Source organism: Rana temporaria, chromosome 2 (genome assembly GCF_905171775.1).
Source record: "Rana temporaria chromosome 2, aRanTem1.1, whole genome shotgun sequence".
Taxonomy (NCBI): Eukaryota; Metazoa; Chordata; class Amphibia; order Anura; family Ranidae; genus Rana; species Rana temporaria.
In genome coordinates this window covers 243386387-243401004 of record NC_053490.1, presented here as the reverse complement: position 1 = coordinate 243401004, position 14618 = coordinate 243386387, and the positions used below count along the sequence as shown (strand labels likewise).

The following is a 14618-nucleotide window of genomic DNA, read 5'->3' as shown; positions in this document are numbered from 1 at the left end:
AAAAAAGGAACTTAAAATACTTATAACCTGTTATTGTAACAGTAATCATACAAGAGCGTCACAGTTATTCACCTTTTTAAATGTCTAATTTTTCATCTGCCTAGATTTTATAATTTTCAACATTTTTATTGACATCTGTTGAATGAACAATGATACAAAACAAAGTCTCAGCAAAGTATCTTTTTGTACTGTGTGGCTGAAAAAGGCAAGTGTTTAATTGTCTTAAATTTAAAACATGAGTCACTTCTAATGATTTCAAATGTGCCTGCTCAGCCTTGCAGGAGACTCGAAGCAAGCATGTCTTGGGGGGAACATGTTCTTTGTTATATCATATTGATATTCTATGTTTGAAGACATTAGCAGATACCTTTAAAACCTACTGCACAAGAGGTTTGGACTGAGATTACCAAACCAAAAAAAAAAAAGGGAAATAAAGAGCAGAATGAAAAAGAAGCAAAAATGGGTATAGCCGTTTGGTTGCTTCATTTGTCTTAATATACTGAAATGTGTAAACAAAATGTGCAGAAAATCTTTAGGTTATGGTATAAACACTTTAATATACTGTAGATCAGGGGTAGGCAACCTGCTGTTGTTGTGGAACTACATTTCCCATGAGGCATTGCAAGGCTGGCAGTTACAATTACTCCCAGAGGCATGATGGAACTTGCAGTTCTGCAACAGCTGGAGGGCCCCAAGTTGCCTACCCCTGCTGTAGAATGACAGAAGATCTAGTAAAAACCCTATTACAAACAAAATTTATGAATTGGACATTCATGGTAGCGAGGATATCTTACCAGACTACTTCGCCAACATTGGAGGAGATCAGGTAGCGAATAAACTGTTTCATGTTATTATAAATGGCTCGGCCTTCCTCCACAGCAGACACAATAGTGGAGAAATTGTCATCAGAGAGAACCATTTCTGCAGCCGATTTTGCTACAGCAGTACCAGAACCCATGGCAATGCCAATCTCAGCCTTTTTCAAAGCTGGAGCATCATTAACTCCATCACCAGTCTAGGAGTAAAATAAATAAATACATTCAAGTTATATTTCCTCAGACACCCAAAATTTCACTACAAAGTAAAATATACAGCCAGTTTTGCAGAAACCTTACCATTGCAGTAATTTCATCAAAAGACTGAAGATACTCCACAATCTTGGATTTGTGTGCTGGTTCAACACGGGCAAAGCATCGAGCTGTACGACAAGCATCCCTTTGTTTTTCCAGTGGGAGGTCATCAAACTCCCTTCCAGTATATGCCTTGTCCGTTATGTCCTCGGAATCTGAGAAAATGCCAATCTTTCGGCATATAGCCACAGCTGTGCCCTTGTTGTCTCCGGTTATCATTATGACTTTGATGCCAGCTTTTCTACACATTTCAATTGAAGTAGATACCTCTTTGCGGGGAGGATCCAGCATTCCAACACAACCAATGAATGTCAAATTTGTCTGGAAGAAAAATAAATGTATTAACATGTACTTACAGATTTATAGAAAAAATAAAATAAAACATTTTGGAAAGACGTGTATACCTCGTAGCTAATGAATTTGTTAGCGTCATCCAGTTGCATGTCTTCTAACTTTGGTGGAGCATCCCTTGTAGCAAGAGCAAGGCATCTTAGGGTGTCTATGCCAGATCCCCAGTCACGGATCTTGGACATGATCCTCTCTCTTGCTGATGGAGTTAGTGGCAACTTTGTGGAACCCACACGCACATAATTGCAACGCTCAATTACAGTCTCTGGAGCGCCCTACAATCAAGATTGTGACAAGAGAACACACAATAAAGATAATTTCCAGGTCATATAGCAAAAGATTACAGAGATGAAACATTCTAATGGTGCTTGATAACTTCAGCGTAGTATTATACAGTGTCAGTCATTGACAAAATTAGAAGTTTGGATTTAGCATGACATACCAATGCAAGCACGTAAAGATGTGAAACCTGCACTTATATACAGGTGCATCTCATAAAATTTGAATATTATCAAAAAGTTAATTTCAGTAATTCAATTTAAAAAGTGAAACATATATTTTATATAGATGCATAACACAGTGATATTTCAAGCAATTTTTTCTTTTAACTTTGATTATGTCTTACAGCGAGTGAAAACCCAAACTTCAGCATGTCAAAAAATGTAATTATAAAAGACCAATAAAAAAAAAAAGATTTTAAATTCATAAATGTTAGCTTACTGAAAAATATGTCCATGTACAGTATAGTTTGCACTATACCAATACTTGGGGGTCCCTATTGCATGAATTACTGCATCAATGCAGCGTGGCATGGAGGTGATCAGCCTGTGGCACTGCTGAGGTGTTATGGAAGCCCAGATTGCTTTGTTAGCAGCTTTCAGCTCATCTGCATCGTTGGTTCTGGTGTCTCATCTTCCTCTTGACAATACCCCACTGATTCTCTATGGGGTTTAGGTCAGGCGAGTTTGCTGGCCAATCAAGCAGAGTGATACCATGATCATTAAACCAGGTATTGGTACTTTTGGCAGTGTGAGCAGGTGCCAAGTCCTGCCAGAAAATTAAATCAGCATAAAGCTGGGGGAAGAATGAAGTGCTCTAGTATTTCCTGGTAGAGGGCTGCGCTGACATTGGACTTGATAAAACACAGTGAACACCAGCAGATGACATGGCTCCCCAAATCATCACTTCACACTGGACGTCATGTAAATAGGATTCTGTGCTTTCCCACTCTTCCTCCAGATTCTGGGACCTCGATTTCCAAATGAAATGCAAAATTTACCACAGGTTGTGATGATTTGGGGAGCCATGTTATCTGCTGATGTTGGTCCACTGTGTGTTTATCAAGTCCAAAGTCAGCACAGCTCTCTACCAGGAAATTCTAGGGCACTTCATACTTCCCTCTGCTGACCAGCTTTGAGATGCGGATTTAAATTTTCCAGCAGGACTTGACCTACCCACACTGCCAAAAGTAACAATACTTTGTTTGATGATCATGGCATTACTGTTCTTGATTGGCCAGCAAACTTGCCTGACCTAAACCCCATAAGGAATCTGTGAGGTATTATCAAGAGGAAGATGAGACACCAGACCCAACAATGCAGATGATCTGAAAGCCACCATCAAAGAAATCTGGGTTTCCGTAACACAGGCCGATTCCCTTTATGCCACGCCGCATTGATGAAGTAATTCATGCAAAAGGAGTCCCAACTAAGTAAGTAACTAAGTATTGGTTGCATACTATACATGGACACACTTTTCAGCAAGCCAATATTTATGTATTAAAAAGCCTTTTTTTTATTGGTCTTGTGTAATATTAACATTTTAGGAGATACTGAATTTTGGGTTTTCACTAGCTGTAAACCATAATCATCAAAATCAAAAGAAAAACATGTTTGAAACATAACATGTTGTGCTCATAAGTTTACATACCCTGGCAGAATTTATGATTTTTTGGGCCATTTTTCAGAGAATATGAATGATAACACAAAAACTTTTTTTCACTCATGGTTAGTGTTTGGCTGAAGCCATTTATTATTAATCAACTGTGTTTAATCTTTTTTAATCATAGTAACAACAGAAACTAACCAAATAACCCTGATCAAAAGTTTACATACCCCAGTTCTTTATACCATGTATTGCCCCCTTTAACATCAATGACAGCTTGAAGTATTTTGTGGTATTTGTGGATGAGGCTCTTTATCTTCTCAGATGGTAAAGCTGCCCATTCCTCTTGGCAAAAAAACTCCAGTTCCTGGAAATTCTTGGTCTGTCTTGCCTGAACTGCATGTTGGAGATCTCCCCAGAGTTGCTCAATGATAGTGAGGTCAGGAGACTGAGATGGCCACTCCAGAACCTTCACTTTATTCTGCTGTAGCCAATGACAGGTCGACTTGACCTTGTGTTTTGGATCATTGCCATGTTGGAATGTCCAAGTATGTCCCATGTGCAGCTTCCTGATGAATGCAAATGTTCCTCCAGTATTTTTTGATACCATACTGCATTCATCTTGCCATCAATTTTGACCAAATTTCCTGTGCCTTTGTAGCTCACACATTCCCAAAACATCAGCGACCCACCTCCGTGTTTCACAGTAGGAATGTGTACCTTTCATTATAGGCCTTGCTGACTCTCCAAATGTAGCATTTATTGTTGTGGCTAAAAAGCTAAATTTTGGTCTCATCACTCCAAACGACTTTGTGTCAGAAGGTTTGAGGCTTGTCTCTGTGCTGTTTGGCGCATTGTAAACGGGATATTTTGTGGCATTTGCGTAGTAAAGGCTTTCTTCTGGCGACTCGACCATGCAGCACATTTTTCTTCAAGTGCCTCCTTATTGTGCATCTTCTTTAAAAACAGCAACACCACATGTTTTCAGAGCCATGTATTTCACCTGAAATTTGTGGGTTTTTATTTGCATCCCAAACTATTTTTCTACCTGACCGTGACTGTCATAAGTCCAGAAACTCATTGACTTTTTATACACACACACACTAATTACAAGCAAACAGATCACAGGTGAGTACAGTTACCTTTAATAGCCATTCAAATCCCTTTGTGTCACCTTGTGTGCATGTCATCAGGCCAAAATCACCAGGGTATGTAAACTTTTTATCAGGGTCATTTGGGTAGTTTATGTTGCCATTAGGATTTAAAAAGAGTAAACACAGTTAAAAAATGGCATCAGCCAAACACTAACCATGAGTGAAAAATGTTTTTAGGCAATTTATATTCTAAAAAAACAGCCAATAAATCAAATTCTGCCAGGATATGTAAACTTATGAGCACAACTGTATGTTTCACTTTTTTAATTGAACTACTGAAATAGATAAACTTTTTGATGATATTCTACAAGACACATTCTCCTGCTAATCCTCTAATTTAGTATACCTGATCACGTGTGCAAAAATACCCTGCAGGTACTGTTTGTCAGTGAAACTGGACAAAGATAATGCCAGCAAACAGATTCACTGTTAGGCGATTAGAGTCAGAAAAAACCCTACAGCCAACGCATTCAGGAGCAGTAGCGTTTTAGCAGAAAAACACTTGATGCGTCTAAACGTGCGTTTAGCGATTGAGTGTTAACTCATTGGCCAGAAGAATAATTTAGTCCAGTCATTGAAATGTATCAAATCCCAAGCGCTTGATGCGCCCAAACATATTACAAGTGTTTACAAGAATCAAGATTTTTTTCTGCCAAAACGCTGCCGCCAGGAAAAAAAAGGAGTCTAGAAGAGTTAGCATAACATCCAGTGGGCATGAAGATTAAACCACAAAGCTGACATTTATGTTGCAGTTAACTTCTGCAGGAAAGACCACAACTAAAATTACTTCTGTGTTGCAGTGCATTTTAAAAGCACTATTCACCTTTTGCAATAAAGTAATAAATGCATCAACACTGATCTTATGACCAAATGTGCATTTACTACATTTTTGTATAGAAGCCTGCAGAGCACTGCTGCTACAATCAATGTGTTCTATCATGGGTGCAATGCACAGGCTCTTGCATTTTTTCCCCCTACTCAGCCCCAGGTCTATATGGAGGTACTGTATGTTATGGGAATGTATGTTATGGGAATGAAGGTAATGCAACCTCACATTTAGTTAATTAAAAAAGAGGAAAGGGGGGGGGGGGTGCCATACAGTATGCGACAAAGTTTCATGTTAAAACCATAAATATGCATGCAACATAAAACAAGGTCTTCTATGTGGATTGTGCCTTTAAAAACACAAAAAGAAAAATTGGAAAGGGAGGGCAAATTTAGAAGAGCCTGCTCAGCCTAAACAGAGACAGAAATGTTATGCGTCACCAGTGCTGGGACAAGGCAATCCAGAGCACAGGGCAAAAATGGGAAATTGCATACTGAAGGGAAAAAACCCCCTGCATCAGTGGTGTTTCCAAGAGCAAAAATGGAGCTGCATCAATGTCAGTGTGGGAAAAAATGCCTTTGTGTCCTTAGTGTTAATCTGAGGTGGGTCCAGGAGTGCATATCCTGCAAAGTACAGGGTTTAGGTATGTATAGGGTGCAGGGCTTAGATATTTATAGGCCAGCATACAACCAAAAATGACTTGGCACCAGGTAACAGGATTTCTCTTCTGACTCATAGATACATTGATCCTCGTCTATGTATCCTAATTTTATTATCACCTAATGCCACTTGTCTGTGTCAAGTTGATATCTATATCTCTGTTTCATGTATAAAATTCCAGTTTCTTACGGTCAGCTCCTATTGCTTAAGAGCCCAACATGCTTTGAAAGCTTGCACTACAATCTTTTTACACTAATAGTGCTCTGAAACGATTTATAGCATTACATATAACTGAGATCATGGTTTTACTCTTGATCCAGATAAGTAAAACAAACCATCTCCCATAAGTTAAAACTTCATGGAATGTAAAAAAATAATAAATTATAGTGGCTTTATCTATGTAGCCCAATTGGATTGTGATTTGTTATATTGCCGTTACCCTCTAGGTGGCGCTAGAACCCTTATGTATAAGGGAATACAAAAAAGAAAAAGGCAGCAAAACAGCCTGCTTGGTAACCATTAAAAAAAAAAAAATGTTTTTAAATATGTGCAGGGCATTTAAAATGATAGGTTTATTTGTTGGTATATTGCTTGATTTTATGAAGAGACACAATTATCTATTAATGGATAAAATGTTTGTTATTTCTGTCAAGAGAAAAATAGATAAAATGTGAACAAAATGTGTCTGTGGGGGTGTGATGAAAAGTTTATGTGTGTTCAGTTATGCCAGGTCAGTTGTTAAAGCTGATCAACAGTCTGGAAGAGGTAGTCTGCAGGCCATTATGAGGTCATTAGCACAAAAAGAAATGTGATCATCCATAAGGAAGGCATGAGTTGATATATGGAAAGCGGATCATGGGTTTACATTCTTTTTGGTGGTGTGTTTCTGGTGATCATTAGTATGAGGGTGAGATATGGTTCCTCCAGTTTGGAGAGGTGGGAGCCATCCAAGTGGGTTGACCTCAGCTCATATGAACTGTGGGTTATCATCAGTCTAGGAAGAAGAGGATGAGGATTCCTGGATGAATCTGAATCCAGAGGAATAACTTCAGGAAAGATAAAGGTACTGAATATAAGAGCTATTCAGCAACACTGGAAGGGAAATGTCAAGGACACGTTAAGAATAAAAGTTGTATCCTATGTTAAAAACGTGAGAATGGTGAGAGGTAGAGATGGACTGTTACAGCCCCTTACAAGGCAATTTGTGTCAAATAATAATGGGCTTTTTGCATATAACATCTACAATAGAAGAAAATAAGAAGTGCAGAAGTCATTTTCAGATAAGAATTATAAAAAAAGACACAGAGAATGCGGTTACCTTAACAAACATCTTTGTACCAGCAGCACTGGAACCAAGGGGTGTACAATACACAGACATGGATTTGCGATCTCGAGAGAACTCCAAGGTACATTCCTTCTTCATCAGCTTCCTAATAACCTGTTTCAACATAAAAAATAAAAAAAAATAAAAAAAAAGATTTCTGTGGTTATAAAAAGTTGATCAGTCACATTTCTTGATTTTAGAGTAAAAATAAAAAATGTAACTCCTCGTCTTTGCTTCTTGTACCAGTCATACTTTACATACTGAAAATCCATAGGAAAACTATAACAATGCCTTTGCACTAAAGGACTATGCCTGACAGACATTCACCAAATTAGATATTCAATACCCAAGACTAATTTTCTAATTATATGGGTACAACACAAGCCAACTTGCAATGACGTACTGGGTTACAGAAGTCATCTTTGTACCTCATCATCTAACAGCCAATAAAAGGCCAAAATATTAGAGCTAACCTTAGTAAATTTGCTCATTAAAGTGTGCAATATACATAAATACAAAATACATACTAAATTAATTTACAGTTTGTGAATGCATTGAAATTTACACTGAGCAGTACAACACAATCTGAGCTTGTTTTTAGTCAAATACAGCCTTTTGTAAACTGCATGAACGATTTTACACACTGAAACCGCAGGATCTGTAGAACACCTACATACAACACAGAAGAATATAATTTTTTTATGAATGTGGTTTAAGTTGCATAAGTGAAGACCTAATAAGCAGTGGAATAGCAAAAACATTGCTAACATACGAATGAAAAAATAAATATAAGGTAATCAAAATATTAGATTTCATGTATTTGTTTTTTGGTTGTAAGCAGAAACAGTAGCTTCAATCTGCTACAATTTCCAAATGAACTCCCCAGAGCTGAGGAAAAGAAAAGGATGGTTTTCTGCTGAATGGACTCTGGTTGCTTGTGCTTTACAACTTGTCTGGAAAACCAATAAGCACAGAAGTAGATCAGTGAACCAGACATTTTTGCTTTTGAGGTGTGCAATTTACAGTACGGTTAGCATGGATTCACACTATTGCTGTGTTTTTAACCCACTTGCATTAAGTCAGCCCATTTATTTAAATGGGCCAAGGCACCAAAAAAGCTGCATGCACCATTTGTTTTGTAATGCAGCAAACAGCAGCGTACAGTAGCATATTATCATATACTCGGGTATGCTGCAAAGCAGATGCATTGGCAAGGTGCAAGAATTAATGGCATTAGAGGGCAACAATGCAACAGTGTCAACCCAGTTTTTTGTTTTTTTTATCAGTTTTTATTGAACTTTGACAAAGAAAAAACATTTAAGAATCAGGTATCTCATTGGAGTAGTACATCCAACCCATCTACACGTGTCAACCCACTCCTAAAACGGTATTGTACCCAAAACATAAATTGTAAGCTTGCCAAATCTTGGATGTGAAGGTTGCATTAATTAGTTTTCTTTTTTTAGGCTTTCTTCTACTGGTGATCTGATCAGTAACACACCTCCTGTATTAGAGTGCCCCCACTATGGATGAAGGAGCACAGGGGGCACATGTGGACAGCAGTATTGCCAGTTCAGAGGGTGGGGAGTGTAAAGCCTCATACACACGATCGGACTTCAAACTTTTCCGTGGATTTTTGTCCGAAGGGAGTTGGCCGGGCACTTTCCTGCAAACTTTCCCAAACACGTGTTTTTTCTGCTCTCTTCTGCTCTTTACCGCCCACCGTTTGGTCAACTTCTGCCATTGTTGGTTGATTTTAACATTGGTTCTGGGCATGTGTGTTTGTACTTTGGACACAAGTCTGATGGATTTCTGTACACACGGTCGCACTAGGCACCATCAGACTTTTGTTGCTGAAAAGTTTGTCCGTTTGCAGAGGGAACTTTTGTCCGATGAAAACTGAAAAAGTTTGTCCGATGGAGCGTACACCCGGTCGGATTTTTTGGAAAACTTGCTAATTTTGAAGTTTGTTGGCAAAAAGTCTGACCGTGTGTACGAGGCTTTAGATGTACCAATAGATTTAAATACACTAATTAAAGCTGAACTACAGCCAATAGTATTTAATCAGTTACAGCAAACTTTCTTTTGAGATAAAAGTTTTACATGAATAAATAAAAGCAGATCATTTTAAGTACCCCTGTCAATGTTGAATGGCTTGTCTAATTTTTGTATACACTCAATCTGTAAGAGAGCTTGTCTGTTGAAAAAAAACAGACTTATTGGCTGGATCACCAGATGAAAATAGAAGAAAGCCTAAGAAAAAAAAAAAACACACAAATACAGCCATCACAACTAAGAATTGGTAAGCTGCAATATAATACAGGTTTATATTTTGGTTTAATCAGTAAGTCCTAGTTTTTCCCTCAGCTCCGTTTTACCCACCTACAGTGCTGGATTATGACTGGATTGTGTGTTTTGCCTGGTTTCCCTTTCAAAGTACAAGTGTTACATAAAAACCCTCAGTTTGAAGGTGTACTCACAGAATTGCAGGCATTGGCTCGTTCCACCTTCGAAAGCTTGTGCAAATCGGTGTTGAAGACATTCATTTTCTCCACCAGACAGGTTAAAGCAGTCTCTGTTGCTTCTCCCACCTTTTCGTATACTCCCTTTGACTAAAAAATAAACACTGACATTATAAACATAGGTCCTGTCTACTATAGTAAAATAGCAACACAATATAAAATCAGTAGCTTGCAGTAAATATTACAAAATCAGCTCTGAAGGAACACTTTGGGATCCATTAACAAAAAGGAAAATGCTCCACAGATCCATTTAGTGGTCATAATGTAGTATGCTTCCTATGCACTTTTTTTTTCAATGACATTTGATTCGAAAATAGCTTGAGAACATGTGATTGTGCTGCATTCATACCAATCACATTTAAATGCAATTTCAATGAACAAACCACTATGTAAAAAAATAATTTTTTAGTAAATAAACCCCACACAGTCTCATCAATTACACTAGCAGTTATAGCTAGTTTCGAGATATAGAGAATAAAGAAAACCTGAGTAATTTAAACTGATATTGTAAAAATCACATGTCAAAAGGTTTCATCTGAAGTTTGATATGCAAATATAAAAATAAATATTGACATTGGCCCCATTGGCGTCTCCATATTTAGCCCACCTATTACTTTAACATCTATTGATGGCATACTTAGCACAGCATAGTTTGTTTACTGGCATACAGACAAGTAGTGAAAATTTGAAGTTCTCAGGTATCAAGTTGGAACCCAGGCAGGTATAAAGAAAACCCTACAATGCAGTTTTCTAAATAGGATCTGTTTAAAATATCTTTATTTGTGAAAAATAAAAAAATACAATTTGTGAAATTAGTGAAAAAATGTCATTGTCTGAACAACATTTCTGAATTTGTTTTCTGTTGGTGTGTTCTAAATGCTTAAGCCAGCCATACATGGATTGGAATTTGGCCGCAGGTACCCGATCCATGTATAGGCAACCCTGGTTGTACAGAAGTCGATCCATAAATCGATTTTGTACAACCGTCCCTGCCGTAAGAACACAATAGTATGGTTGGAGTGACTCCCCCATGCACCTCAAATGTGTAATTGGCACTTTTTCATTCAACTCGCTGGTTGAACTAAAAAGTTATATATGTGTGAAACAACTGAAAATAAATGTCATATTATAGGTTATTCAAAGTAGCCACCTTTTGCAGCAGACACATCTCTAGAACTGTTAAGAGGAGACTGTGTGAATCAGGCCTTCATGGTAGAATATCTGCTAGGAAACCACTGCTAAAGAAAGGCAACAAGCAGAAGAGACTTGTTTGGGCTAAAGAACACAAGGAATGGACATTAGACCAGTGGAAATCTGTGCTTTGGTCTGATGAGTCCAAACTTGAGATCTTTGGTTCCAACCCCCGTGTCTTTGTGCGACGCAGAAAAGGTGAACGGATGGACTCTACATGCCTGGTTCCCATCGTGAAGCATGGAGGAGGAGGTGTGATGGTGTGGGGGTGCTTTGCTGGTGACACTGTTGGAGATTTAATCAAAATTGAAGGCATACTGAACCAGCATGGCTACCACAGCATCTTGCAGCGGCATGCTATTCCATCCGGTTTGCGTTTAGTTGGACCATCATTTATTTTTCAACAGGACAATGACCCCAAACACACCTCCAGGCTGGGTAAGGGCTATTTGATCAAGAAGGAGAGTGATGGGGTGCTGCGCCAGGTGACTACCTCTTGAAGCTCATCAAGAGAATGCCAAGAGTGTGCCAAGCAGTAATCAAAGCAAAAGGTGGCTACTTTGAAGAACCTTTTTGTCATGTATAATTCATAGTTTTGATGCCTTCAGTGTGAATGTACAATTTTCATAGTCATGAAAATAAAGAAAACTCTTTGAATGAGAAGGTGTGTCCAAACTTTTGGTCTGTACTGATATATATATATATATATATATATATATATCTCCTCTAATTTTGTCATATGACTAAACATACTTGATTTAATATTCAAAACTATCACTTAGTGATTACTAAAAAGATTATATTGCAGTACTGCCAGGCAACAAGAATGGAATTGCGGCCACAACACTTATCTGAAGGGTAAACAACTTTTGCCTCCTAAAACATGTTTTTTATATTAAATACATTCCATTACATGTTGAACTTGCAGCATACCAACCTGATTGAAATCCAAAGATGAATCATTGCAAAGAGCACAAATTGTGGCCAATTCCACCAAACCATCATACTGACCACACTGAACAATCTGCTCATCTTTTAAGCTGTTTAAAAAGGAAAAATGCATTAGTAACCAGAACTGTACACTATTGAAAACACATAAAAATATATATTTTTTCTATTAAAACACTAAAAAGTTTGTTGAACATTTCCAGCACAAAATGTAAAAGGGGTACAAAGAGCTGACCTGTACTACAGGATAGGACAAAATAAAAAATGACTGCAGTGTCACTAAAAGATACATTATCAACCAAAATAGTGGGGCCAGGACAGAACCTAGAAAAAAAACAATGTTGTGAGGGGATCACCATGCAGAACATGGGTTGACCTGGTAATGGGATAGGAGATAAAACAGATAAGAGTGACAAAAATTAAAAGGCGGCATGCAGTAAGAAGAGAAGAGATGTGAGAAAGGAAAAAGTAGTTAGGGTAGTCGCCAAGAAGGAACAGCCCAATCCAAGGAAGTAGTTCCACAAAACGTTTCTTAAACAGTCAGAACTCAAGTAAGCAATAAAGAGAAAAGTAAGCAAGAGGGAAAACCAAAAAGTGTGGGGAGAGAAAAAAAAAACCAAAAAACAGATTGAAGAGTAGAAATAGAAGGGCTCTTGCGCTATTGATACTGAACGCTAGGGGGCACTGCTGCGATCACCTGATAATCTGTCCTCGCCAGAAAAATGGAAACGTGAATGGGTGATGGTGATGCGCTGTGTAACTAAAACAAACAAGGGAGTGATGCAAGACCCACCGACTGGGTAAATGACCCCTTGGTGCAATATTACATATAAATGAATGGGGGTGAGGGTGTACCAAAATATAGTAACAATGTGAACTAGTGCAATCCAGATACTTTAAATGGAGATATACTGCTAAAAAATGTATAATTTAACTGAGCTGTCAGTTTCTCCATGAGCTGCAGGTGATCTAGTTCTTGATGGAAGAAGAGAGATTAGACCTCTAGTTTCTAGGTAAAGACATTTAACAGAGATTTGGGAGTAAGGAGAGAAGTGCAGTTTCCGGTGTCCCTGAAATGTGAATGCTCATCACTTGTTCAAATATTGTAAAGATTCATGTCCAAACAGATGAGATTACAGGGTAGGTCCATCTAAAAAGCAACATGGTCCCCGTCCTCTTCATACTGTGCCAGCAGTGGTCTGTGACAGAAGGGAATATTTTTTGTCGCCCCGCCCCCCTTCCCCCCCTTTGGCCCACCAACTAACCCCCCCCCCTTCCTGGTTCCTCCCCACCCCCTTTTCCATCACTACCCAGCACTTTCTCTTCCCCTTCCCCCACCCCCCCTTTTTCCCTCCCTAAAAACACTCCCCCCCCCCTCTCTCACCAACTGGTGTCCAACCTCACGTAAGCTATTGCCCTTTCTTAACATTACATACTGACCATACCCTTTACCCTATCAGAGCCCGTGTTAATAAAAATCCCCCTCCATGCGCCAAAGAAGGTTCCAACCAGGTTCTGTGTACGACCTTATGACCAGTCTGGGTGAGTTTTTCTCCGTTGAGGAACGTACTGTTATTTATTTTTAACTTATTATTTACCTCTATTGTACTTTATGCCTGTTCATTTATATGTCTTATGCATACCTTCTAGAAACTTCCTCCTGAAGAAGCGGTAAAACCGCGAAACCGGTCGAGGTCATCGACTTCCTGCATTTTAACACAGTTGGTTTAACGCTTTCTGATGTGCAATGTGGGGCCTGTCCCTAAATGTCATTTTATTGTATATTGTTTGATGTGTAATAATAAAATTGTTAATTTTTACCATACCGTCTCTTATCAGTGCCACGATAAAGCCCCCATCCAAAATCCCCAAATCCCTTGTTCCCCTTTTTGATCTATGAGTTGATGTTTATTGGTTCCAGGCAGCCAATGCAAGATCAATTCCTTGATCCTATTGTTCTATATACTCAATGGGATGTTGGCACATTTTATTTTTTATTTAACTTTTCATTGTAAAAGAGGCTATACTCTCCCCTTTCCAACGGAATATTTTTTGTGTTTGATTACACTTGTGTTAGGTGTGGAATTCTTGCATCCATGTTACCTGGGCTAAATTCAGAAGTCTCCGGGGGGTTATCTTCTATACATAAGTTCAAATGGGGAAAAACCCTGATGATGACTGGCACTTCACTTATTGAAAACATTAAGGCTAGGTTCACACATGTCCGGTGTAAATTTCTTGTTCGTTTTCACTAAGGTTTTCACTTCAGCGGTTCAGTTGCGGTTTTGATGTGGGTCGGATTCAAATCTTTAGAGCCAGTGGCCACCAGCATCTACCCCAATTCATTCTCCAAAAAAGTTTAAAAAATAAATAAAAAAACAGACCATTTTTGACAATTCCTGTATTATAAAGAAACAAAAACAATGTCCACCGGTGTAGATCCATCGTCAATCACAACTGCCCCCCCCCAAAAAAAGTTGCGCTCTGTCTGACAGTTCTTAAATAGCCAAGGGGCCTGGTCAAGGCCAAGCTAAGGGGTGGACATGCAGTGGTCAATGTCAAAAGGGGATGATCACCCCTTAGCTAATTAAAACCTGTCAGATGGCAAATCTGACTTTTTTTTCCAAGCTA

The 14618-nt window shown here is 38.5% G+C and overlaps 1 protein-coding gene across 2 annotated transcripts in view; it reads right to left on the bottom strand.

Annotated features, from left to right (window-relative positions):
• Positions 1-14618, bottom strand: part of ATP2A3 (ATPase sarcoplasmic/endoplasmic reticulum Ca2+ transporting 3) — a 262677-nt gene that overhangs the window by 31340 nt on the left and 216719 nt on the right. For both annotated transcript variants that reach the window (XM_040336717.1, XM_040336716.1), the window contains exons 10-15: positions 11977-12079; positions 9807-9938; positions 7321-7440; positions 1535-1753; positions 1116-1451; positions 795-1015 (exon numbers count right to left, since the gene is read on the bottom strand). In XM_040336717.1, coding sequence (XP_040192651.1) covers positions 795-1015; positions 1116-1451; positions 1535-1753; positions 7321-7440; positions 9807-9938; positions 11977-12079 — 1131 coding nt within the window. The remainder of the gene's footprint in view (positions 1-794; positions 1016-1115; positions 1452-1534; positions 1754-7320; positions 7441-9806; positions 9939-11976; positions 12080-14618) is intronic.